Below are 27,431 nucleotides of genomic sequence, written 5' to 3' on the forward strand. Positions count from 1 at the left end.
TTCTTCAGCTGTCTTCCTTTATTTATATTTGCAGTATGAAACACAAACCCTGCACACATACTTGCACACTCACGCCAGCCTGGGGGAAGGAGCTGGGACAAGGCCACTTGGCAGCAGTGCTGGGACCCTCAGGGTACTGGGCACCCAGAATCCCCGGTTCTGGCCCTCTAGGGATGTTGCCAGGGAAGCCCCGCTCCCCAGGGCCAGGGGCCAGATGCCTGGTCAAAGTGCAAGGTCTGAACAAACGCATGGCCCTCTGGGCCTAGCGCCCTCTGTTACACCCCAAGGTGGTCCTGAGTGAAAGGCCGGGTGTGAGCATCTGCACCAGAGCCTGGGTCAGCAGCCTCAAAGCCCAGCGCCGGTCCCCGCTGGACAGACGACTCCCGGGAGGCTGTGCTTCAGAGCTGCTGACCCAGCTATTGTCCTGGCTTCCTTTCTTACTCCTCCCTCAATATATATATATATATGTATATATATATATAATATATAATATACCTCTCTCTCTCTCCTCTCTCTCTCTATGTGACTCTCTATCTTTATTCTAGGAGACAAAGCTCCATAGTTTCTCTTCTCAGTGCAAATGGGGTGGGTGAGGGCATCTCCCTGGCACCAGCCTCCTTTGGAGTCCAGAGGAGAGAATGCAGGATATGGGGAAATGGGCAAGAGGGCCACCAAAGGACCCATCCTGCCCCACTGGGGGGGGTGGGGTTCCATGGGGAGGACAGAGGATTTGGCCATCACTGCCACCAGGCAGCTACCTAGAAACAGAAGGAAACACGTGTGAGGAGGTCCAGTGACCCCATCTTGCCCACCCACACCAGGCTGGGGGCACACTCACTGGGAACCCGATGAAATGGGCCCTCCTGGGGTAGAGCCATTGGGCGTCTCAAGGGCCTGGGCACTGTTCGGGGAGAAAGGAGAACTGGGGGTTACCTCCTGCCCCACCATCCTTGCCCATCCATCCAACACCTCCTGGAGAGGCCAACTCACCTCTGGCTTTGGGGAAGCCCCAAAGGTTCTGGGTTCTTTTCCCCCTCCACTGTCTGGGGGGACTTCTGGGCCTCAAAGGCTGGGACAGAGGTAGAGGGGTCTCTGGTTGCACTGTAGGAGAGACCAGTTTGACTACTGTTAGATGCCTGCTGACAGGCTCTGCCTGCTGAGGCCAGTGGTCTCTCCAGAATGGGCCTCAGGTGAGAAAAGGCTGGGGCACAGAGCCCTCACAACAGGGAAGCCTATGAGCACACTGAAGGCAGAGAGAGCATGGGGGCGGGAGAGCCGGGGCTCCTCAGCCTTCTACCTGACTCTCAGTGGCCAACCCCCTTCAGGGTACGCTTATGGTAACACGCACACTCCTGCCACTGTCCAAAACATTTCATCACTAAAAGGAACAGCCAGCTCTAGGGGCAAAGGAGCTCAAAGTGGAGCCCGGTGCTGAGGACAAGTAGGGACAAGGGCGCAGCAGCCACTTCAGCAAGGAGGCTGGGCTTCCCCTACCCCTCCTCCAGCAAGCAGCTCAGATGGACACCAACAGTCACCTGTCCAAGGAGCTGGGGTCAGAGCACATCCCATGCAGAGTGGCCTGGACATCCGCAACACTAACCAAGGCCTGGCAGGGGGCTGTGGAAGGAGAGATGGGCCGTATGTCAGCAAGCTGAGACATGGCCTTACTGCTGTCTTCACAGCACACATGGGCCTGAGGCAGAGCCCTTGCCCTTCTGGGAAAGGGACGGCTTGGCTCACCCAAGGGCTCTGCTACTTTGCTGCTGTCTGTGACTTCCTGAGGTGCTGAGGGGGGTATGGGGTCCTGAGACCTAGAAGGTAAGACAGGAACTTGAACATGTGGCTGTGGTCAACACCCAAGCTCAGGAGAGGACCAGGGCGTGGGAGTCCCTCCCAGATGACAGTCACAGCTGCCTGCCCTGCCCTGCCCATCCATACCTGAGCTGTGGGGCACGGTGGGCTGGAGAGCTGGTCTGGATCTGGGTAGAGGACATGTCTGTCTTCTTGGAAACTGAGGGTCCTGTTGGGGCATCCGTAGGCACTGGTTCAAAGGTGGCTGTCCAACTTGGGGCTGTGAGAGGTCAAAGAGCATGGACAGAGGATGAGCTTCAAGAAGGCAGCCGCGCCCCGTGTACCTGAGCACAAGCCACCAAACACTTACCAGGAGGCTGAGGGCCTAGGCTGGGGAAGGAGGGAGGGCTGGCCCTTCCACAGGCCGCCTGGGCAGCCCCCTCATCCTCTTCCTCTTCCTCCTCCTCATCCTCGTCGTCCTCGCTGTCTGTGCTTCCTCCACTCCTGCCTCAGACACCAACTCATTAGGAGGCCACCTAGGGGCAGCCTACTGACCCACTTCCCCAGCCACAGAGCAGGACAGCGCAAGATGATGGGCAACAGAGGCCTCCAGGGAGGTCCAGGGAACCCAGGCAATGAAGATGCCGCAGGGAGAAGCCAGCAAACAAGGGGAGTCTGAGTCACTCCAGAACAAGACTCAGCCACAACCACAAGAGATGAGGCACCATCTCTCAAGTCGCAGCTGTTACCAGTGTCAAATACACACAGACCTTTCCAAATAAAAGATTGACTTTGCTTTTTTCCTCCAGCTATAAATGCCAGGAAACACCTTATCCCTCCTATGCAGAGCCTACTTCCTAAAGCACATGTGTGTATGTAAACGGTACAAACGTGAGCACAGTGTGACATTTAGAAAAGAGACCTAGGTAGTGAGGAAAGATGCAATGTAGGCAAAAAGGACATGAGTCAGAGAGTTACAAATCAGCCAGGCTTAATCCCAGCACTCGGGAGGGAGGCAGAGGCAGGCAGATCTCTGTGAGTTCAAGGCCAGCCTGGCCTACAGAGCTACACAGAGAAACCCTGCCTCGAAAAACCAAGGAGGGGGGGCGGGGTTTGCAATCTTTCTATTTTTGCCTAGTGTCAGATCTATTATAGTTTATCTTGTTTGCCCCATGGCAGACAAGTGAGTCAGTGCTCTGGGTATTGAAGGAGCAAGAACCATAAAGTCAAGTCAGTGAGAGCAGTACGTGAAAACCGTAGGCGATAGGCCAGTGCCTCAGAGCAGCCACGGACTGTAGGAGAGTCAGGGGCGGCTTCTTACATCAGCTGTGTGATGCTTTGATTTAGGAGTTCATTAGAAGAAAGTAAAGAAAGAAGAACAGAAGAACACAAAAACATAAACAGGGTGTGGAGGTGCATGCCTGTAATCCCAGAACTCAGGAGAGTGACAAGTTCAAGGTCACCCTCACTTACAAAGCCAGTTTAAGCCAGCCTGGGCTCTATGATACTATTTCTCAACAAAGCAACAAAACAAAAATATCAAGGGGAAAAAAAAGACAAGAGGGATTTCTTTAAACACCAAAGCTAGATCTGCTACACTCTGTCAGGTAGTTCTGGGCACACACATCAGGAATCCGGGTCAGCATAGAACAAAGACAGCTGCACAGTTATTTATTACAATACTATTTACAATGCCAAGTTATAACATCAGCCTCAGTGAGGACTAGACAAAACATGATCTATATACAAAGAGAGGTTGGAGTTTTATTTAGCAGTAAAGAATGAAATTAGACATTTGCAGGGTAACAGACCACCATGTTAAGGGAAATAAGCTACAATTTACAAAGACACAAAAAGAGGGCAGTTAGTTGGGAAGAGGGGAGGGAGAGTAAGAGAGGGTTAGAAGGGTTAATAACATAAAAGGTAACATAAAAAACCTACTGTTTTGCACAATTAATCTCTCCAAATTTGTGCATGCATGTGTGTGTGTGTGCGTGTACTTGTGTGTGTGTACACTCCAGCCAGTAGGATGGCTTAGTAAATAACAGTACCTGACACCAAGTCTGACAACCTGAATTCAATTTCTGGGACCCAAGCTGTGGAAGGAGAGAACTGACTCCTGCTGTCTTTTGACACTCCCAAGCACACCACAGCTCCTGTGCACCCACACAAGAAATAATAATAATAGTAATACCACAGTGAAAATCTGGGTTGTGGCACACACCTGCACTCCTAGGGTCAGGAGGCTGCCTCAAAACATTCTAGCGACAAGAGTCTCAGATACAGGACCCTTTCCTCATAGTGTATGATTACAAAGAGTTGGCAAGATGTCAGCACACTGATGCCCAGGGCAGGCAATTGGCATTGGGCTGCAGGGCAGGAGGGCCTGCTGCACTGCGTGTGGGGCCCCCTACACCCTCCACACCCCCCACACCCTGACAGCCAGGACAGGCAGCACTGGAGGACAGGAGCCATGAAAGGTACAGAGGGAGTGAGTTCTGCTCCTGGCTCTAGATGCTGACTGAGAGCTTCTATCTGGCTACAAACACAGGGTCTGTACATTCATTCATCTGTATGCATCTACACATCAACTACAAAATTAACACAAGCCAGGTGTTGGTGGCGCACGCCTTTAATCCCAGTACTTGGGAGGCAGAGGCAGGCGGATCTCTGTGAGTTTCAGGCTAGCCTGGTCTCCAGAGCAAGTGCCAGGATAGGCTCCAAAGCTACACAGAGAAACCCTGTCTTGAAAAACCATAAAAACAGAAATAACTGTTCTTCAAATCAAATCATGAGGTAAAAGTTGGAGCTGCAGGCCATATATGAGGTGGTTTTCATCTCAGCAAAAGTCCTGACATGAATTAATTTGATCACGCTGAGTATCAATCCAAAAAAAGAGGAGGGGGGGCGGACTTGATGTATACAAAGCTGATGACAATCTAATCTGAGAGTGGTTTCATCATCTCTCACTCCAGCAAGAGGAGCAAGGGAAGCCTGTGTGGCCCTGTGCGGCACTATCTGAACTCAGGAGTGCAGCTGAATGCCAGCCCTGTTCACTGTCACCTAACTTGATGACTTGAGCTGAGTCTCCAGCACTTGTGACTGAAACCACCCAGCTAACAAACAACACACTCGGATTTTTCTCATTCACCTCAGCCTCAGTCCAGCACATTCATAACCCTCTGCATTTGGTGTGTGAGTGTGCACTCAGACACATGCATGTGTGTGAGCATACGTGCATCCCCTAGCAGGGGGAACTTAAGAAAGAGGCAGGAGGGTGGAGGGAGACTCACCGGACACCAGGGGGCTGGCCCGCATGGGAAGCCCTCGCTGGCTGGCTGCCCTGCCAGGCACCATATTCTCCATCAGACTCTGCTGAGCCTTGGCCCTCCTCCTCCTCTTCCTCGTCGTCGAACTGCTGGATCCGGTCCTTGTAGCATATCTCAAGCAGGTTGGCATTGGGCTGCAGGGCAGGAGGGCGTGCTGCACTGCGTGTGGGCCCCCTACACCCCCCACACCCCCCACACCCTGACAGCCAGGACAGGCAGCACTCACATTGTCGTCGTCAGCGTTTAAGGAGAAGGTGATGTTGGCAGTCTTGTCAAAGGGTGCACTGGGAGAAAAAAGGCATTTTCTGAGCCACAATTCTCCCCCCTGTGCTTGCTCCCAAGGCACACAGCAACCCTCATTGCTATGCAAGGTCAGCTCCTCCCTAAGGTGCTGTAACCTGAAACCCAGTGTCCACAGAACTCTAAGGTCACACAAGGAAGAGAAGTCAGCCACCTATCTCAGTCCCCGCACACCCCACTTGGTTCTTTCTCACAAGCACACTAAAGGGAAGTGTCCTCCTCATCCCTCCCCTAAGCATAAAAACTCAGCTTCTGGGGCTGGAGAGGTGGCTCTGGGGTCAAACACACTTGCTGCTCTTGCAGACGACCTGGACTGGGTCCCCAAAGCCATGCAGTGGTTCATGGCCGTCCAGAACTCAGCTTCCTGGGGCCTCCGTCCTCTTCTGGACTCCATGGACAGACACTGTGTGCATATGGTGCGGACACACGCACGCACGCACGCACGCACGCACGCACGCAAACTCACACACATAAAATTACACTGAATCCTACGACAGAGACAACGCAGCTTCCTTCGGATGCTCAGAGCCATGCTGGAAGCCCTGCAGGGCGGCCTGCAGCCTGTCTGTGACCTATCTGTCTGTGAAGTAGACTCACTTGGCACTTCTAAATCTCATTTTGTTATCTGTAACATCAAGAAAACAGCATCTACCTTGAAGGGTGTTTTTAAGGATTTACCTGCAACTTAGGTAAGAATTTACACACCCATCCATGTTTCCGGATGACGACAGCTTTGGGTGTGCCAAGCTGCAGTTCTTAACTACCACGCAACAAAGCAAATTACTAAAAAGCTGACGCAAGACACCCCTAATTCCGCAGCCACTCTGTGAGGGGCTCTAACGACACCAGTGCCATTTGCTGCTGACAGAAACACAGGGGGACCTGTCGCTTCCTGTCAGGGTTTGTGGCCTTCAATCATCCTCTTCCTTGTAAGCACCAGAGAGCTGCTGGGAAGGCACTGGCCCAGCACTGCCCTCCTGGAGAACACTCTGTAGTATCAAGGTGATCCATGAACGCCAGAGCCCCCCGGGGAGGACGATGACGGCAACAAACACACCACCAGGAATGGGAAGGGAAAGGAGTAGGGGAAGGGAGAGAGATGGGGAGAGAGAGAAGAGAAGGAGAAGAGGCAGGAAAAGTCCTGCTCGCCCCTTGAGGAACAGAGGGAGAGAGAGCACAAGTGGGCCCAGTTTGCCTCTTAGAGGGACCTCTGCACCTCTGTACAGACTACTAGTGACATAGCAGCCATAGGACCTAGGGCTGACCAGGACACTGCCTGAGTGCACCCCGCCAGGTGACAGGGGACAGGCCAGCGTAATGCCTGAATCCTAACATATACGACGCTGAGAGCCGATGAGGCAAACTGCTTCACGGAGACAATCCAGCCAGACCCCACCAGAACACAGGTACTGGCTGCAGTAGCTGACACATGATCCTTGTCCTTGAGAAGCCTACAGTTTGGTGCTCAAATGCTAAACGTGTGAACATAATCATGCTTGGAGATTAAATAACATTGCTGCCAGCGCCCTCCCCCCACTCCCAACCATGAGGGTTAACTGCCTGAACTACCCAGGAGGTGCTGCTGGTAGGGAGCACCCCACAGTGGACACATGACAAGCCATCCATGTCTACCTTGCATACACAGGTTGGGGTTATTTCCCAAGGGGCTAACAGTCTTAAGTTAATGAAATACTCAGCAGCAATATAGTTCATTCTGTTTTTTCCCTTAAGATTTATTTATTATGTATAGTGTTCTGTCTGCATGTATGCCTGCAGGCCAGAAGAGGGCACCAGATCTCATAACGGATGGTTGTGAGCCACCATGTGGTTGCTGGGAACTGAACTCAGGTCCTCTGGAAGAGCAGTCAGTGCTCTTAACCTCTGAGCCATCTCTCCAGACCAGTATGCTCCATTCTTACAACATACAAGGGAAGTCTCCTTAATTCCCCAAACGAGAAGCTAAGGCTCTCAGCAAGTCAGAAATGGAGCAGCCCAGCCAATTGCTACAGAGCACTGCCCCCCTCCGCAGACTTGGTGTGTCCCCTAGGAGCACTGCAGGACACCTTCCCCCAACACTGTACCAGGTATCTTCCCTACCCCAACTCTTTTATCCTGGTGTCTTACAAGCAGACTCCATCCACCAGGAAACTAGCTCGACCATGCAGACCCACTGTGAGCACCTTCCCCAAGGGACCCAAGAAAGGGTTCTGACTAACACAAGGCCAGACACTACACAGAGAAGCCGCAAACGCAGGACCCATGGTCGTATCTGAGGGGACAGCAGACTGCAGTCCAGCATGGTGCGGGGCACCCAGAGATGTGCCGCAAGGGCCCTGACAAGGCTCTCCCTCTGTCTGGCTAGGTCCTGTCTCTCCTCCCCCCCTCTCCACGGTACACTGTGTTCCTCCTCCTCCTCACTGTGAGGAGTGCTGGTGCCCCACCCTGCTGACCTTCAGTGTGGGAAGGGCAGAGGTGACCAGACAAGGCCACAGCTGGGGTGTGCCCCAAAACACGGGCTGCTGGCCGGGCCGTGGTGCACACCCGGATGAACATCCCAGAGAAGATACAAGATACACGCCACCATGAGGCTAGGCAGCACTGCAGCCTCACACGGGGAACACGGGGACACACGGGCAGGCAGGTGGGCACCCGCTGTCACACAGCGGGGCCCCGACTTCCCAGGAGGGACACGTACTTCACACTTTCCTCCTGCTCCCCAAATTCCTCGTCGTTAAAGCCAAAGTGGTCAATGAAGGCTGAGGTCATGCGCTGCATCTGGAAGTCCATGAAGGCCTACAGAGGGGTGGAGGTCAGGGCTGAGGGAGCCGCCCGCCCCGCCCCTCCCACCCCAAGGCCCCGCCCCTCCCACCCCAAGGCCCCGCCCCGTCCACCCCGCAGGCCCCGCCCCGTCCACCTGCTGCAATACAGCCTCCTCGGGGAAGTTGAACTCCTTGAGGCGGTCGTCCTCGTCGTCACTGGAGGAGTGCAGGTGGTGAGTGTTCACCTGGGGACAGGGTGGTGCACAGTGCTCAGCCTGCAGCTGCGGGGGGGGGGGGGAGTTAGGGGTGCGAGCGAGCGAGCGAGCGGGGCAGCAGATGAGGCCTCACCAGATCCACTGTGTTCTTCTTGTTGGTCTCGGCCAGGGGTCCTGACACGAACGCTTCCCACCGCCGCTGCTGATCCTCCGGCAGCTCTGAGTGCACGGACAGGGACAGGGACAGGGACAGGGTGTGAGGTGGACGACCTCAGCGTCTAACACCCCGTCTCCACCCGCGCCTGCCGCCAGCCCCGCGCCTGCCTCCTCACCCTTCAGGAGCTGCCCCAGCTGCTCGGCATTGGGCCCCTGCTCTGTGTTCTGCACCACAGCATTGGCCACCCGGGTCAGGTGGCCCATATAGCCTTTCCTCGGGCCCCCTCCAGACCTGGTGAAAGCAGAGGTCATGGCTGGGTGACAGGCTGGATGCCAGGGCGACCCAGGCCCCAAACCCATCCCCCCACAGCCCTATCTGCCCCAAAGGAAGGCAGCAAGCACTGACTGCACATGGTCGTTCTCCTCCCAGGAGGTCAGAATGCGCTCCACCAGGCGGCAGTGCTGAAGGAGCTGCAGGAGAGCAGAGAGGACGCAGTCGGCCTGGGGACAGCCACACTGCCCGAGCCCAGCAGCTGGGGACGGGGCCTTTACTTAGCAAACACACATCACCAGGCCCCAGGCCTGTGAGCAGAGGAAAAAAGGGTCGAAGCCAGTGTCTCTGGCTTTTTTTTTTTTCTTTTTTCCCCGTTTTGATACAGGACCATGTAGCCCAGGCTAGCCTCAAACTATGTAGTCAAAGTTAACCATAACCTTTTGATTCTCCCAAGAGTATCACCAACCACACCAGCTTTGTCGTGTGGTGCTGGGACCATCCATTCTTCATGCATGCTAGGCCAGCTTAACCAAGTGAGCTTCATCCCAAGCCCTTCTTATTCCCCCTGAGACAGGGTCTCACTATGTAGCCTAAGCTAGACACAAAAGTTGAGACCCTCCTCTCCTGGGCTGACTTCTCTCATGGAGTATACACAAGGATCACCCTCACTTGTTCCTCATATCCCCAGTCCCCAGTCATAGCACTCTCTGGCCCTCCGGACAGACCCATTGTCCCCCAACTGTGCACCCCACACCCATCCTAGGTCCTGATACTTTCGAGTGGGAGGCCTCTGGGAGGGTATGGCCTCGGGTACCAGGTCCCCAGCAGGAGGGGAGCAGGGGCCCCAGCTTACATGTTTCAAGATGGGGTTTGGGTTGGGTGTCTCCGAGCTGCTGTCTGGAGGGGGCCCGGAGCTCAGCATGGCACTCACGCACACCTCCACTTGAGCGTGCAGGAAGTTGTTAAATACATAGTGGAAGAAGAGGTCCTGAGGGATGAGGGATGGGGGATGGGGCCCAGGCTGGGGTCAGAACCGCTCTGCCCACATCTCCACCTCCCCGGCCCTGAGCCCGTCCAGCCCTTGTACCAGTAAGGTGTTGGGCACATCCAGCACCAGGAGCTCCTGTGTCAAGGCAGCAGCGTTGGTACTCAGAGCACTGGCCAGGAGCTTGACCACATGCAACCTTGTGTTCCCCAGTGGTGGGGCCAGGTTGCCCCATGTCATCTGCAGAGGCTCCAGCTGCAGGAACAAGGGATGCTGAGTGCACACAGGGTACTTGGCTTCCACCCCCACGTCCCCCCAGAATCACAACAACCTGACTCCCACCTTGGGAGGCTCAAGCAGGAGCTGATGGAAGCGGGCAAGCCGGGGACGCAGGGCATGCAAGGCACCCATGCTGGATATTGCATTGTCCAGGGCCCCATGGGCCAGGAGCTCCAACTGCCCATCCACGCTGCTGAAGAAGTTGTTCATGGCCACAGAGTCAGACCTGTTGTGGAGAGGGCAGAAAGAAGGCAAAGTGAGCCACACGGGCCACAAGGACGGGCCAGAGGACACCACAGCCTTTTGCCCTCAACATCTGGAGCTCTTTGACAGGTCAGACGAGCAGGGCAGTGCCCACTCAGGCTGGCACCCCTACCTTGGCCTTCTAGGCTCCAGGAGGGTCAGCAGCACCTGGATCCCGCTGACAATGACAGACTGGCATAGCTCTCCCTCAAACATGTTGCTCAGGAGCTGCTCGATGGTCTCCTGCCTGAGGGAAGGGGAGTCAGAATGAAGGGCCAAGGGCCAGGCTCCCCAGGATGGGTCCCTCCCTAGGCGGCAGCACTGGCCCTGCAAACCCACTTCTCCAAGGTGGCCAACAGCTGGTCTGGCTCCGGGCCGTCCTGGCCTTGGATCATCTGCTCCCGGCTGAGGCGGATGATGTCACACAGGGACTGGGATGCATTGGAATGTTGCTGGGGAAAGGAAACAAGTCAGGGTGCACCGCAGGACAATGGTCCGTCCGCTTTCAGAGACAGGAGCAGCCCCCTTGCAGACACTGGGACACGCTGCACTAAGGAAGCCAGTGCCCACCACCTCCAGAAACGAGACACTCATGTATGCACAAGCAGCAAAGCTCAGCCACAGACTCATTAAATGCCGAATGGAAAACAAAGCTTGGCATAGCTGCAACATGGGGTATTTATTATTCAGCCAGGAAAAGGAATGAGGCACTGAGCCGCGCTACAGTAATAATCCACATCCCCACCCCTGCCAAGACAGAGAGCGTCTCATGTACTACCCCCAAACTTTCCAAGAAGCAAAGGGTGATCTTGAACTTCTGCTGCTGCTGCCTCCAGCTCCGGAGGACTGAGATTACAGGTGTTGTGGCAATGTGACCCCCAGGGCTTCATGAATCCTAAGCATGCACTTTACCCACTAAGCCATATGCTCAGGCCCCTCCCCATCCTGTAAGGCACACGGGGATGCCAGCCGTCACTCACATTGTCATCCTTCGATGGGTGGATCTGCTCAATCAGCCGCTGGACAATCTTCTCCTCGTTGAGCCACTGAAGGAAGAGGGTGGGTGAGCTCCTACACCGTGAGCCGGTCCACCCCACCCCACCCCACCCCACCTCCCGAGCAGGCCCCTCACGTTGAAGACATCCTGCCGCAGCTGGGGCCGCTCCACACAGGTTAGCAGGCGCAGCAGGAGGTCCATGATGGCCGAGGTGCCAATGTGCCGCAGCAACAGGTCCACAAAGTCCTCTTTCTTGCGCAGGAAGGACACAAGCTACGGGCACAAGCTGTGTCAGGGCCCCGGGCCCCGGGCCCGCACACCCGCATGCCTGCACGCCCGCACGCCCGCACGCCCTCCCTACTGCTCAGCCCATGCTGAGAGTCAGCAGCCACCTGGTCTGTCTTGCGACTGATGAGGATGCCCATGACCTTGCTGAAGAAGCTAGCGAGCAGCGGGTTGAGACTGTCACCGCTCTGCAGGAAGCCATAGAGCCGGTTCAGGAGGGACTCATCTGCACCCAGGGCATCGTTGATCTGGGGCACATCAGAGGTCAGGATCTCACAGGCCACACTAGGGTACCTGGGAAGTGAGCGCAGGATAGGTGTGGGTGTGGAGAGAAGGTGGAGGCCTCACTTCATCCCCACACCCAGCACTGGGCTGGGGAGGTGGTGTCCTATGCCCAGGAAGGGAATCCAAAAGAGAAATAAAGGCCCTCTTCAATTTATTGTTTTTTAAGTTTATTTATTTCTATTTTATGTACATTGGTGTTTTGCCATAGGTGTCAAGTCCCCTGGAACTGGAATTGCAGTCAGTTGTGAGCTGCCATGTGGGTGCTGGGAATTGAACTCAGGTCCTCTGGAAGAGCAGTCAGTGCTCTTAGCCACTGAGCCATCTCTCCAACCCCACCCCCTTCAATTTCTGCATCCTCCGTAGGCTTCTTTAAGAATACACTGAGGGATCAGGAGTTATATAGCTCAGGGGCCAAGAGCAGTTGTTGCTCTTGCAGAGGACCTGGGTTTGATGCCTAGCACCTACATAGCAGCTCACAACCAACTGCAGCTGTGAGTCCAGTCCCAGGGGATCCCACAGCCTGTCCTGGCTTCCACCAGGACTAAGCACACACCATACACATCCAGTGACACAGATGAACATGCAGCCACCACACCCATACACATAAAACACATGCAAAAAGCTAGCCAGCGGTGCTGGCGCACACCTTTAGTCCCCAGCACTGGGAGGGGGGGGGTATCTCTGTGACAGTTGGATGTCTGTGAGTTCAAGGCCAGCTTGGTCTACAGACTGAGTTCCAGAACATCCAAGGCAACCCAAAGAAACCCTGACTCGGAAAACAAAGACAAAAAATAAAAAGCAGCCAGGCATGGTGTCACACACCTTTTATCCCAGCATTCACGAGGCAAAAGTAGAAGGATCTTTGTGAGTTAGAGGCCAGCCTGGTCTACAGAATGAGGTCTGAGACAGCCAGGGTTATATAGAGAAACCCTGACTCAAAAAATAAAATAAGGAGGGCTGGAGAGATGGCTCAGCAGTTAGGAGCATTGTCTGCTCTTCCAGAGGAGGTCTTCAGTTCAATTCCCAGCAACCACACAGTGGCTCACAACCATCTACACTGGGATCTGCTGCCCTCTTCTGGCCTAAAGTCATGCATGCAGATAGAGCACTCACATACAGAAAATAAACTTTTAAAATTGAAATTAAAAACAAAAATCTAGTGGGAACCCATTGTGGTGGTACACGCCTTTAATCCCAGTACTCAAGAGGCAGAGGACAGGTGGATGTCTGTGAGTTCAAGGCCAACATGGTCAACAGAGTGAGTTCCAGGACAGCCAGAGCTACAGAGAGAAACATTATCCCAAACAAACAAACAAACAAACAAACAACCCACTGTAACTCCCAACCCCACACCACATGCTGCTCCAGCTCAGGCCAACTCTCTCCTTACCACCCACCCTCGCCCTAAATCTCCAGACATGGTTGGGTACTTGACATTCCGAGAGCTTCACTGCTACTGGGGCCACCCAAGGCCCCGAGAGAATACACCTGCTCCAAGTCTAGCTCGAAACCATGGGGACCTGCGCCAAGAGCCCCAGCACCTAGAAAACAGACTCCACAGCCAGCAGGGTTGCCACACGTCAATCTGCTCTCCATGCGGAGTCTGGCTCACAGCCTACTAGATGCAGGGTTAATGAGGGTGGATGGGCAGAGGGAAGAGCAAAGGAGAAGACACCCAATGGGATGAGCTGGTAAGAGACAGACACCAGGAAGCAAGGGACACCCTACTGTTACAGACGCTGTCCCCGAGAAGTGCTATCGGAGGCAGCAAGACCAAACAGGACATGGCTCGACAGCGGACACTGCCTTGCTGAGTTCACACTGTAAGAGGAAAACTAAGGAGCAGCCTTCATTGTCATCTGTCAGGCTCAGCGTTTCCAGGATAGGAAGACAGAACAGGGCAGAGGACAGCAAGGTGAACAGGACGGACCCAGGTCAGACGGACACAGGAGGCAGAGATGAAAGACCAGGGAAGGATGACACGAGCGGCAACTGAGGAAGAGCAGCATGACGGCACTCAACCACTGGGGCCCGGACAGCATCCTGTCTGCCTGGTCCTGCAGCGCTACCCGGTGCTGCTCCCCATGCCCCATGCACTGTGCCAGGCACCAAGAACAGATCAGACAGATGCAGACACTGTACTCCCAAAGCTCAAGATGCAAAAGGAAATTAATAATTACAAAATCTCAGATGAAAAGAAACTGGTCTGGAGTCAACGGCTGGCTGTAAACCACACGGGAGCCCCACAGGCTGCCCCACATCAGGAAAGCAGTGGCTAAGTCAGTCCCAGGAGACTCCTGCTGCTCTAGACCAAAGAAAAGACACCTCTTCTCCGGGGCTTCAATCAACCTCCAGGAAGCAACGCTGAGAAAAGCCGATGACACACCAGGTAAAAGCAGGACAGACTCGCAGTGTGAGTTAAGAAGGAAGGAGCCTGTGTGGTGACGGAAGTGCTCAGGGTGCTGCTGTGGTTCAGACACAAAAGGCTGCACATACGCAGAGGCGCACATGTCAAGTCAGGAAGCCTCCTTTCAACAGGGACTAGGCAGGTACCAGGCAAGTTATGTCCATGTCACTAGCCCAGGATGAAACCCTACAGAGTCAGGCAAAATGTCACCAGTTGGGAAAACAGCAACATAGACTTGGGATCACTCAACTACTTCTTACAGCTATGTTCAAGTCTACACCATCCTGACAAAAACCTGAACTGATTAAAAACAGCAGGAAGGAGACTGGAGAGAAGGCCAGCAGTCACACATGTCTAAGATTTTCAGAGGGGGTGGTGGTGTCGCACACCTTTGATCCCAGCATCTGGGAGGCAGAGGCAGGCGGATCTCTGTGAGTTTGAGACCAGCCTGGTCTACAGAGCCAGTCCCAGAACAGCCAGAAACCCTGTCTCAAAACAAAACAAAACAAAGCCTTGCAGAGGACTAGGTTTAGTTCCCAGCACCAGCATCAGATGGCTCACAGCCTTCTCTAACTCCAGCTCCTGGGTATCCAACATCCACTGAGCTCCTTAGAAACCTACATGCGTGTGGTACACACAAATTCCACAGGTACACACAGATTTTAAAATTAAACAGACTACAACAAGGAAACACCAGGAAGGGGCTGGGGAGATAGTTCAGTCAGTAAAAGTGACTGCTGTGCAAACATGAGGAGTTTAGATTCCCCAGCAGCCATGGAAAACACTGGGTATGATGGCTTGTGTCTGTAATGCCAGAACTAGGGAGGCAGAGACAGGAAGATCTCTGGAGCTTGTTGAACCAGGATAGCCGAATTGGTTAGCTTCTGATTCAGTAGACCCTGTCTCAAAAAACAAGGTGGAGGAATGATGGGCTGGCTCAGCAAGGTGAAGACCAAGCCTGAAAATCTAAGTCCAATTGCCAGAACTCACAGGTCAAAGGAGAGACTGACTGACTCTTGCAATTTGTCCTCTGAAAACACACACACACACACACACACACACACACACACACACACACACACACACACACACACACACACACACACACACGCACACACAGGCAGGAAGGCAAGCATGAGAAATGCATACTATAACAACAGCACTTGGAAGGGAATAGCAAGATTAGGAATCTAATCCTCAACACAGTAAGTTCAAGGTCAGCCTGGGCTACTCGAGACCCTAACTCAAAACAACAAAACAAAGACAACAACCAACAAACCAACAGGAGCAAAGTGTAACACTAAAATGAACACAGGGAGACCTGGCTCCTCGCTGAGGTTTGGAGGGTGAATGGGACTTATCCCAAGGCCTTGGATTTGGTATGTCTAGAGAATCTTACCATACAAAACTTTTATAAGAACTGGACTATGAAGGGTATTCACTGGGGGAGCTGTGATCCATCCTGTACAGGCCCTGACCCTCCCCGCCTCGGATCCTCATCCCCAAAGCTCAGTTACTGAGTACAGGGGAGGGAGAGTGAAGGACTCACTTGTAGCGTAGCCGCTCCTCACCACTGGCTGGGGGCTCCTGGGTGACCCAGGCCACCATGGCCTGCAGGTGGGAAGGCTGCAGCAGGAAGTCCAGGAGCTTCCGGTTGACAACCTTGCACTCCTGCAACACGTCCTCCTCATCCAGAAGCTCAGGCAGGCTCAGGTCTTCCTTCTCCAGCAGCGTGTCCAGGTGAGAGCTTGTGTGCAGGTCAAACTTCCAAAACATGGCGCCCTACAAGCAAGGGCATAATCAATTTGTCACACACACCTAGCATCCCCTGCTGGGTAAGACACAGCCACAGTGACCAAGCACAAACACCCCTCCCGGGCCTCAGACACAGACTCCACCCAAGCCTGCCTTGCACAAGAGGTCCACAGGTACAGCGCCTATGCTCAACACTGGGAGCAGCACCCAATCCCGCCAGGGAACCTGGAGCCCGCCGTCTCAGCCTCCAAACTGCCCCCTCCCCAGCCCCGCAGTGTAAGAAGTCATTTTATCACTCTCAACTTGAGGCCTGGTGAAGTCCTCAGGGTGGACCATCCAGGGCCTGCGAGGAAAAGCTATACAGCCTGCAGTGGGCCTGGCCCACCCCCAGGGGCCTGTGTCCACCGTCCTGTATCTGCGCAAGGATGGCAGTGGGCCTGGCCCACCCCCAGGGGCCTGTGTCCACCGTCCTGTATCTGCGCAAGGATGGCAGTGGGCCTGGCCCACCCCCAGGGGCCTGTGTCCACCGTCCTGTATCTGCGCAAGGATGGCATTTGAACTTGTGGCTTCAAATTCACTTTATTTGCTGAACAAATTCAAATGCTCCCATGACCTCTAGTGCACAGCTGCTGCCTATCCCAGCGGATCACCCAGGCCGCCTGGTGAGCTGCAGGGTGGTGGCAGCCGGGAGAGAGGAAGTATGCTCGACTCGAGGCTGTGGCTGTTGCCTAGACACCACACACACAAACACAGCCCAGCTACACTCATCAGCCCACGCCCAGGCCTGGGACAGGGAAGAGGGAAACCTGGTGTTGGGGCTCCTAGAACACAGCAGTCACTAAGCAGGGCTCAAAGAAACCCATGAGGATAAATAACAGTTCAGCAGGAGAGTGACGTAGCTATGACGCCCGGACTCCAGTAACTAGCTAAGACCAGAAGACCCTGGCTACTAACCAGTTGGTAGCACTGTCCTGAGTCCCTGACCTGCATTAATAATGCCTTGCTCCGAGACAGACATACACAGAAATACACTGAGCTGAAATCTGGAACCTAGTTGAAGAGAGGGAGGAATGAAGAGCGAAGGGGTCTGTACCAGGTTGGAGAAACCCACAGAAACAGTTGGCCTGAAAAGGGGAGAGCATATCGACCCCAGATGCAGTCTGGGAGGCCAGTACTGGACTGATCCAGCCCCCTGATCATGGATGCCAATGGGGAGGCCCCTGCACTCCGGGGGCCTCCGGAGGTGGACTGGCGTTTTTCCCTGGTGTGTGTGGGGGACTTTGAGAGCCCATCCCATGTGAAGGGATGAGCTCTGTCTCTGAACACATGGGGAGGGGCCTAGGCCCGGCACAGGAAGATTTGGTGGACTTGGTGGAGCCCCTGTTGGGGGCCCTACCCTGCCTGGGGAGTGGTGGGTGGATGGGGTGGGGGATAGGTTGGAGGTGGGGGAGGAGGGATGGGGTGAGGGGAGGGAGGGAGAGGGGACTTATATGTGAAATAAGCCTGGTTCCCTAACTTGAATTAAAAAAAAAAAAAAAAAGCCTTCCTCCTCTCAAGACAACAAAGCCCCAGAGACCATCAACAGAACCTGTCATCCCATCAACCCAACCTGTGCTACAACACAGATCCAAGGCACAGCCACAGAGGCTGCCATCACATCACCCAGGATGGAAATAACTGAATCCCGGTAAAGTATGAGGCTTCCTGGGACCTCAGGGGCCATCTGGCCCAAGGACAGCATCTGTGGAAATCTTGCTACAATTAAGGCCCGACCACAACTTCTGCTCTTCACTTGTCTCCTGATGGCCTGCCAACCACCCAAGAGAGGCAGAGGCCACTGCTACCCCAGGCCACACTGGATGAAGCTAAGACAGAGCCAGGAGTGCTTACAGCTTGGCAAACAGGCACCAGACCCTCTCTGCCTAACTGGTTTCCTCTTGCACAGACCTCATTATTCCCCAAGACCCTCTGATTTGCAACCTGAGCCTGGTCCTAGGGAGAAGACCTCTCCAACAAAGCCAGCCAGCCAGCCAGAGCTTTCTGAAGAGATAGTCAGAGCCCCCCCCCCCCTCCAGCTGCTCTCAAGCACTGCCTGGAAACCTACCCACTCTTGTAGCCCTCTCCATGCTGCATTCTTCACTCACCCTGGACACACACCCTTGTTCTGTTTCCAAAACACGCTAAGCTTCAGTCTACCTCGGTGGCTCTGTCCCAGCAGCAGCTGTCCCCTCCGCATTCTCCAGGGTCTCTGACTATGTGTCCTCCTTGCACAGCGGATTCTCCCAACCATCTAGGCCCAGCCAGTCAGCTCCCTGGCCCAGCCGTGGTCCACTTGCTCTAACCTGTACAGAGCCCACCTGCTGCTATCCAGAAAGGAGATAACCACACAACAACAATACACTTGTGGCTACGTGTTCTCACAATAAAGACTGCCAGGGCTGCAGATAACTCGGGAGTTTAGACTACTTGCTCTTCCAGAGGGCTTGGGTTCAATTCCTGGCACCCACATGGCAGCTCACAATTGTCTGCAAACTTCAGTTCCTGGGGACCCAATGCCCTCTTCTGGCCTCCTCAGGCACTAGGCACATGTGGATGCTAGATAGACATATATAGAGAACAAATACCACACACATAAAACTTAAAAATCTAAAAAAAATAATACATTTTAAAAAACTATTCTTAGCTGGGCGTTGGTGGCGCATGCCTTTAATCCCAGCAGAGGCAGGCGGATCTCTGTGAGTTCGAGGCCAGCCTGGTTCTACAGAGCAAGTTCCAAGTCAGCCTCCAAAGCTACACAGAGAAACCCAGTCTTGAAAAACAAAGCAAAACAAAAAAGACTATTCTTTCAAATCTTCCTAGGTTACTAAGAGCACACAGGAAACCACCTACCACAGAATTTTACCCCTTAGTTGTGAATGCTCACAAATGCTAGCTCACTGACAGACATGTTGCCAAACCATGTGGTCACAAGGTTCCAGCCCCTGAGGCAGGAGACTGCCAGTCTAGGATTGATAAAATAAAATCATTCCCACCCCTTGGCCCTATTCCATCAAAGCCAAAGGAAGTCCAGGGAGAAGGAGGCACAAGGTCACTCAAGGCAGGCTGGGAAGGGCCAGGCAGGTCCAGGGTCAGTGCAGGTGCTGGGGGTGTTACCCCACAAGTGGGTAGGGCTTCACAAGAAACACATGTGCAGACCTCAGGGGACCCTTTCCGACACTTCCTGACGCAATGGCAGTCTCACAGACCAACCAAACACCTGTCACAGAAAAATTCACTGCAGAGGGGACTCACCAGCCGACAGCAACACAGACAGACAGACAGACAGACAGACAGACAGGAGGGGTGAGGCAGGCAGGTTTCCTCATCTTCATATACCTAGGACTGGAATAATCTCAAGGGGTAACCGCCACATTAATCATGACTTTGCTGATTTCCGGCTGAAGACCACGTGCTGTGAAGCGACGACGACAAGTTGGGCTTGGTGAACTCTCTACACAGGAGGCTGTTTCCCATAGCAGTGACGAGACGCTATCAAGGGTCCACAACAGACCTTCTGTCACGTCCACATTGACAGAATTTTAAGGAACTAGAGGAACTGGGAGTAACTGCTTAAGGGGACAGCTTCCTTCTGAGTTTTTTTTTTTTTTTTTTTTCCTTAACGTTTTAAAACTGAGCCAGGCACAATGGTGCATGCCAGTAATGTGAGCACGTGAGAGGCTGAGGAAGGAGGATCTAGATGTTTAAAATTAGTTTTCACTGCATAATGAGTTCAACATCAGCCTGGGTAACCTAAGACCCTGCCTACAAAAAAAAAAAAAAAAAAAAAAAAAAAAAAAAAAACTATGAGGAAAAACTAGCATAAACTAGATTGTAGGTGTATGTATACTCAGAACCACTGACTTGTGCTCTTTAAATGGAGAAACTGGACAGCAAATATGTCAACAAAACCATTCATGAAGAAACAATATACTGAGGCCAGGCCAGGACTGACAAAGTGCCTGCTGGCCTGGAAGAAGGGAAGCTCACCAAAGCTCCATTCTGGAGAGCTCAAGTCCATTAACTGCTCCTCATCCCTACTACTGCCATCCTGGAGATAGGAGCGCCCCCTCGTTACGCCTGCATGGCGAGAACACGGCAGAGGCAGAGCCTGCGACTTGAGGAGCCTTAATGGAGTCACACGGAACCTTGACATCCAGTAGGTTAGGTAGTCCTAGCGACACTCTGGGCATGAGACAGAGGCCTTCCTCAGGCGCAGGAGGCTTACCCTGTGTGCCCACCTAGGCCTGCAGCACAACCCTCACTGGGGACTGCCTGTCCTAACAGCTACCAGTCAACTCCTGGGCCAGGCCTGGTTGGAGAAGGGTCACCAAGCAGACCTGACAGTCAGCACGCCCAGAGCCATGTGGACTCTTAGCAACACCCAACTGAGACGCACGGAGGAAGAGTTTCACTGAGCATAGTGATGAAGATTTTTTTTTTCAGTGTGGCCAGCAGGATACCTGCCAGGCAGCGGGTGGTGGGCAGATTCACGAGTATGTTCCAGTAACACCCTTCCAACTTTAATAAAGTGGGGCTCAGGGTTGGTGAGATGGCTGAACAGGATTCAACGCCAAACCTGACGATTGGAGTTCAATCCCTGAGTTCCACGTGTGGAAAGAGAACTGACTTTTGCAAGTGTCCTCTGATCTCTGATGTCTCCACACACTGTGGTAGAAGTGTGTGAGCACGCACACACAGGGTAAATCATGTGATGATGTGGAGCTGTTCAGACAACACAAAAAGCCTCCTCCACAGTGGGGACAGGAGAGGGGCCAGGCCACGCCGCCATCTACAGTCCATCCCAGGACCCAGCCTTTCAGGCCACGCCATCATCTACAGTCCATCCCAGGACCCAGCCTTCCAGGCCACGCCGCCACCTACAGTCCATCCCAGGACCCAGCCTTTCAGGCCACGCCACCACCTACAGTCCATCCCAGGACCCAGCCTTTCAGGCCATGCCGCCACCTACAGTCCATCCCAGGACCCAGCCTTCCAGGCCACGCCGTCATCTACAGTCCATCCCAGGACCCAGCCTTCCAGGCCACGCCGCCACCTACAGTCCATCCCAGGACCCAGCCTTCCAGGCCACGCCGCCACCTACAGTCCATCCCAGGACCCAGCCTTTCAGGCCACGCCGCCATCTACAGTCCATCCCAGGACCCAGCCTTTCAGGCCACGCCGCCACCTACAGTCCATCCCAGGACCCAGCCTTTCAGGCCACGCCGCCATCTACAGTCCATCCCAGGACCCAGCCTTTCAGGGTTTTGTCTTCACAACAAGACAGAAGGAGAAAGAGTGGCTGCCAGTTCCATTTGACAATAGAATCCTATTTAGAATAGGGGCCCAAAGGAAGAGAACCACACAGCTACCAAGAGACAGCCCAGAATCCGTACGATATGCCGTGTCTGTCTTTAGACAGAAACTCTCCCCACTCACTTCTAAGACACCTAGCTAGAGGGCCCAGTTCACAGTCCCTCAAAACCCCCATCCCTGCTCCAACCTTCCCACCCACCACCTGGCGAACAGGTTGGGGATCTCTCCCCAAGCTGGCTTCCCAGACAACTGGGCAGGGAGCGGCTGGAACAAGTCTAGAGGTAACAGTTGGTGTCCAGATTATCAGGGAGGGATGCTGATCGCAGGCAGGTCCTGATGTAGCAGGGCAAACCCCTCCCACAGGCCGTCCTGAGACGGAGAGAGGATGGACAGTCACTACGGCAGGGCGACAGCACTCCAGACAGAAAAGCAGGGACTCCCAGCATCTGCCTGAGTGACTTAAGCACTTTCCTCAAATCATTCAGACGTTAGGCCCCACACACTGCGCCACCCCCACCCTGCGTAACTTTCAGCAGCTTCAAGAAAACGGAAGTGACAACCACTGGTTTTAGAGACGGTTTGAAAACCAAGACTGGCTGCTACCGGAAGGAAGGGAAATTTTAAATGAGAAAGGAAGCCATTAGAAACGAAAGTCGCTCTGCCTCTCCTCCAGCTCTAGCGTCATGCTCTGCTGCATTGTTCTGAGGTCTCTGACAGTAGCTGTCCCTTCTCAGGAGCCCGCCAGGGCCTGCACCTTGTCCCTCCCTGGCTCAGACAGGACCTGAAGGTGGTCCCCATCTTGTCCCTACTGTTGCTACAGCCACCACCGTAGCTGCAAACACTGGGCAGGTTCAGAGTTGCCCTCAGCACCCCAACCCCTCCACCTTGGGAGACAAGGGCAGAGAACCCTTTGGGAGGGCCTTCAGGAGAGCCAGCATCAGGACAGACCCTCGGGCCAGCTGACTGTTCTAGGAGGAAAGGAAACCGTGCTACCAGCACAGGCCTGCTAGCTCCTTAAAAGGCTGGGTGGATCATGCCTCTACTTTTTAATGCCACAGCCAGCTCCCGGCCAAATCTGGAAAAGGGGTTTGGGACACTTAATACCGGGGATGAGGAGACAATTACAGCAACCTAACCACCTCTGGGCAGGGCTCTTCAATGGGGCTTTCAGAGCACACCATCACCCTGGCAGGAGCCACTCAGAGAAGGAACCACTTGCTAGAGGGACCTGGCCACAAGCAACAGGGAGCTGGGACTTTCCCGTGGCTCAGGAAAGCCTGGAGGTTTCTGAGTGAGAGAACCATGGGCCTACCCCTGGGATCCTAGAACCACCCTCCCAGAGGAAACAGAAACTCTGACCCAGCCCCATAGGAGGAGTAATCAGAAAACAGTCTAAGGATGCCTAGCCGAGGCCTGGGGAGGAGACTTGAAAGTTTATACTCAACACTCATTTCCTGAAGCGGTCACAGGTTTAAAGGGAAAAAAGGAACAGCCTACTGAATAGATGTGAAATAGCCCCTAGAAAAACTGAGGGAAAACCAGGACTTGGGAAGTTGAGATTAGCCCGGGCTATAAAGCAAAATCCCTATCTCAAAATTAAACTAAAAATAAACTGTCAAAGACCTTAGTTCAAATCTCCATGTGTGTGTCCAGACTGGCCTCAAACTCCCAAGTTCAAGTGACCCTCCTGCCTCAGAGTCCTAAGTAGTTAAGATTATGCAACTGACCAGGGTTGGAAATTTTCTCTCTCCAAAATGAAAAGCAAGGACCTAGTTCCACTGAGTCTCAGTTTCCCCATCTGAGAAATATCTTACAGCCCTTCCTGGAAACAAGTCACAAAACTGATGTGCAAAGAGGGAGCCCGGGTCTGGCAAGGGTGTGTCCCCACTAAGTGCTGGGTCCTAACTCTCAGCACCCAGGCCTCTCGCCTCTCTCCTGCAGCAAGTCTAATGGCAGAAGCATTCAACAGCTGTACCAAATTGGCTGCTCTCAGGATGGGGGCTGTGCCCTCCACCTGCCCTACAAGCTCTGACTACCTCCTGAGACTGTCAGGCCTCTACAGTGACACCACTTCCTCCAAGGAGCCACAGCCAGCAAGCCTCCTTCCAAAGCACCCCTGTGGTCACTCCACGAGAGCACACAAGCCTCAGCTGTGTGGAAAAGACAGGTCTGTCCAAGCAGCTGCCATTCTCTAGGGATGCTACCCGGGATCAAACACACTGCCAGACACAAAACCAAAAGTGTCTGTTGGGGGTTGGGGATGTAGTTCATTTGCCAAGGTGTCTGTCTAGCATGCACAAGGCCCTGAGTTAAGAGTCCCAAGGGTGACACCCCCCCCCATCCTAACACTTGGGAAGTAGAGGCAGGAGGATCAGAAACTACATAGTGAATTTGAGGCCAGGCAGATCTACATGAGACTCTGGTTCAGAATAAAAAGTAAAAGTACTTGTTGGATTAATGGAAACTGAAGCCAGAGAAGGAAAAGTGATCTCTGAAGGTCACTTGGCCAGAGATCCCAAAGTAGTAAAAAAAAAAAAAAAAAAGGGTGGGGGGGTGGGGGGAATGAGCTTGCTCTCCTTCCCAACAAAAGCAAACCACCAGAGAGGATGAATAAAATGGAAAATATACAACAGTCCACATCACATAGAAGCACAAAGCACACAAGACACTCAAGCTTTAAATAAAGCAGAGAAGCAATGTTTCCCTGCTGTCCCTATCAGCAACAATGGCATTTGGACTGGAGAGTCCTTTGTGGCAGAGATGCCCTGTGAATTACAAGACAGGTGGGTGGGATAGACCCACACTAGATGTGAGAAGCATACCTTCCCTACCTCCTCCTACCAAAGGGTCTCCAAACATTGCCATGTCCCCTAGAGGACACATATCTACTGAGAACTACTAAGGCATCCAGAATCAGATCAAAACTCTCAGAGCTACCGATGGGGCCTTCCATTCTGTGACAGGCATCTACAAACACTGCACTCCATTCCCAGGAAACACCCTACACAGAGAGTCCTCCATTTAGCCCACTTACATAGACAAACAGGTACAGAACACTTGCATAACTTTCCCAAGGACTCACCTTCCATATGGAAAGGCAAGAGGCAGACCTCGAACCCAGGTCTAACTCACAAAAGATTCTGCTCTAAATAACTCCTCATTATCCCAATTCCCAAACTAGAGGGCCAGAGTCACTGAACTTGGGAAACTGATTCGAATTAGGCAAAGGTTACCAGAAAATAAACAACAACAACAAATAACCCCACAGGAGAAGCAATTTTAAACAGCTCAAGACAACTCCAACTAGATGAGTATGTGGCAGAATATGGCAACCTCTCCCATGTCAAGTGGCCACACCAGGGATACAAAATGCACACAGAAACAACTCCTACTGTGGTGATCAAGCAGTCCAGGCCCTGCAACCTTGGCCTTGGTGCAGACAGAACCTCTCTTCCAGGATGCAAGCAACCCTGTTGCAGTTTTACAGCCCTCAACCCCATACCATATCTGACAGACAATGCAGCTTCCTTTCCAGAAAGGGCTTGCCTTCCAGGTAGGTGGTAATGGTAGTAAGTCCACAGTGAAGTTGCCTGGCTCTGTATATTAAGAGCAATCAAGAAAAGACCCCAACCACCGTGGTCTGGTAACATAAACGTGGAACCCAGCTACTCTGAAGACTGAGACAGAAGACAGTTGAGTCAATATCTTACTGGCTCTGCAGAGTGTGTTCAAAACAAGTCTAAATAACGTAGCAAGATACTGCCTCACACTTGAAAGTAACAGGGGAGGCTTAGGCTGTGTCGTAGCTCAGTGGTTAAGAGTGGTTTGCCCAGCAAGGAGACCTTGGGTTTGAGCCACCTGCACCACCACTGAAGGGCAGAAAAAGAAGGGACCCACTAACCAGGTCACTTAAGGCCCAGGACAAATGTCCTAGCCAAGGCACTGTGCCCTTTGCCCTCTCAACACTTCAACCCACATCATGCCACGGGACTCCTGACTCTTTCCATGCCCTCACCTTCACATATTTGCAAGTGCTGTTTCTTCCCCCTGGAAAGCCCTTCTTCCCACTCTCCATCTGTTAGCTCCTACTCAGCCTTCCTCGAGAGGAAAGCCACCCATCCGGCCGGTCTCACCAGTCTCCTGTCCCACTCTGTGCCCTGCTGCCACAGCACCCTGGGTTACTGCCATCACAACACACAGTTAATTGTGACTGTCCGACTCTGCCTGTGGCTCCCTGAGTAGACAAAGTGCTGGGGCCTTCTGCTGACCACTCCCCTCCTGGGAGCCAGCAGCAAGCAACCGGGCCCTGCCCTCAGCAGGCCTCCCCTCACACCCCCCAGTAGTGCACCAAAGCACAGCGGCTTCCAAGTGCCTCCTCACCACAGGGAGCGAGGGACAGCCAGGGACAGGACGGCCACAGCCCAGGTGAGAGAAAAACCTGCTTCATCTTGCCCTCACCAAAGGCCAAGAGTCCATGAGGGCTGATGAGAGTGAAACAGGGAGGCCAGAGGTGAGCACAGAGGGGCGGGCAGGAGGAAGGAAAGAGGAAGGCGCTCAGGAGGAGGAAGACTGCGATGGGGGAGTGGGGACGCCGAGGAGTCCCAAGGGAGCTGAGTCAGAGTGACAGGTGGAGGTGATGTGGATCCCAGCGGGGGAAGAGATGCAGGGTGGTGGGCTGCAGGGAGAAGGAAAGGAAGAAGGGAGGGAGGGAGGGAGGGGAAGGAAGGAAGGAAGGAAGGAAGGAAGGGAGGGAGGGAGGGAGGGAAAGAAAAGGAAAGGAGGAAGGAAGGAGGGAGGGAGGGAGGAGGGAGGGAGGGAGGGAAGGAAGGAAGGAAGGAAGGAAGGAAGGGCCTGAGAGACTTGGAGAGGACCCTCGGGGGACCAGGAAGATGGGGGTGACGGCATGGATGACAGCGAGCCCGGCGGCGACAGGAAACAAGACTTGACGACGCTGACAAGTGGCTGAGGGACTTGGGGAGTCAAAAAGGGGGAGGATGCACCGAGAGCCGGGGCCGCTGGGGGGGTGGGAGCGTGGGGACGGGGACTGGGGGGACGGGGACACTGGGGGGGGGAAGGCGGCTGCGGGGCTCACCTGCGCGGGGGGGCGGCGGCTCCTCGCACTCGGGGCTCATCGGGGCGCCCCCGCCGCCCCGCCGCCGGCGGCTCCGGCCCTGCCGAGGGGGCCGGCAGTGGGGTCGGGGTGGGGGGGGGGAGTCCGAGGATCCGGGGGTCCGAGGATCCGGGGAGGCTCGCACAGGCGCCCGGGCCGGAGCTCGCGGCCCCGCGCAGGCGCCCTGCGGTCACAGGGAATCCCCCTGCCTCACCGCCCGATCGTCGACGAGCTCGGGGCTCCGCGGCCACCGGGGGGGGAGGCGCGCTCGTTCGTTCCACCGCCGGGCTCCGGGGCCGAGGCGCCGACGAGGCCTGGCGCGGGCGCCGCGGGCGCAGGGGCGACGGCGGGGGAAGGCGCCGCGGTTACACAGGGGCGCGGGGCGCGCCGGCACCGGGAGCAGGGACGAAAAGGACAAATCCCAGGCTCCGCGGCGCGACCCCGGGAGCCGACGGCCGTCTCGTCCACCTCAGCGTCCCCCGAAGCGCCTGCGGCTCCCCGGCCCGGCCCGGCCCGGCCCGTCCAGCTCCGGGCCTCCAACGCACAGCTAGCTCCGCCGCTGTCCCACAATGCCCCGAGCGCGGGAGGACCCAGCCAGGCAGGCTCCGCCCCCTCGCGGCGGCGCTCCGTGCGCAGGTGCGCCGCACACAGGCCGGCGCCGCGGGGGGGCGGGCCCGGCGAGGCGCGTGCGCGCTGGGCCCTCCCCCCGCGCCCAGGCCCCGCCCACCCCGGAACTCGGCGCGGCGGCCCGGCGCCCAGGCTCCGCCCGCTCCGGAACTCGGGCGCTGCTGCTGCTGCTGCTGCTGCTGCAGGCAGAGCTCGGTTTGCAACGAGCGCGTGTGCGCAGCCCGCTCGCCCGGAGCTGCGTGTCGGGCTCTCCCGCCCCGCGCCTCCACCCGAGCACAGTTC

General features: G+C 54.7%; 1 protein-coding gene across 2 annotated transcripts; it reads right to left on the minus strand.

Moving 5' to 3' along the window:
• Ppp6r1 (protein phosphatase 6 regulatory subunit 1) lies at positions 1 to 26,835 on the minus strand. Of its 2 annotated transcripts, none has more exons than XM_035449327.1 (24): positions 26,707 to 26,835; positions 15,855 to 16,087; positions 11,721 to 11,907; positions 11,464 to 11,601; positions 11,312 to 11,377; positions 10,671 to 10,783; positions 10,465 to 10,578; positions 10,152 to 10,314; positions 9,912 to 10,064; positions 9,678 to 9,812; positions 8,957 to 9,021; positions 8,727 to 8,842; positions 8,528 to 8,613; positions 8,335 to 8,424; positions 8,116 to 8,213; positions 5,347 to 5,404; positions 5,085 to 5,254; positions 2,162 to 2,295; positions 1,939 to 2,071; positions 1,741 to 1,811; positions 1,536 to 1,617; positions 991 to 1,101; positions 839 to 901; positions 1 to 758 (listed from the first exon to the last, which is right to left on the minus strand). In XM_035449327.1, the coding sequence occupies exons 2-24, from the start codon at positions 16,079 to 16,081 to the stop codon at positions 755 to 757; spliced, it is 2,577 nt and encodes an 858-aa protein (XP_035305218.1). In that variant the 5' UTR covers positions 16,082 to 16,087; positions 26,707 to 26,835; the 3' UTR covers positions 1 to 754. The 2 variants fall into 2 exon arrangements, with proteins under 2 accessions (XP_035305218.1, XP_027286498.1); XM_027430697.2 differs by lacking the exon at positions 26,707 to 26,835 and adding an exon at positions 26,505 to 26,636.
• Between the last annotated feature and the right edge of the window lie 596 nt (positions 26,836 to 27,431).

The sequence above is a fragment of the Cricetulus griseus genome, chromosome 9, assembly GCF_003668045.3.
Source record: "Cricetulus griseus strain 17A/GY chromosome 9, alternate assembly CriGri-PICRH-1.0, whole genome shotgun sequence".
NCBI lineage: Eukaryota > Metazoa > Chordata > Mammalia > Rodentia > Cricetidae > Cricetulus > Cricetulus griseus.

Coding starts and splice junctions, on each gene's coding strand:
- Ppp6r1 (XM_035449327.1), bottom strand. CDS start 16,081: ATGTTTTGGAAGTTTGACCTGCACACAAGCTCTCACCTGGACACGCTG. Junction 8,614..8,726: donor GCTGGGGCAGCTCCTGAAGG/GTGAGGAGGCAG, acceptor CCGTGCACTCAG/AGCTGCCGGAGGATCAGCAG. Junction 2,072..2,161: donor CCTAGGCCCTCAGCCTCCTG/GTAAGTGTTTGG, acceptor GACCTCTCACAG/CCCCAAGTTGGACAGCCACC.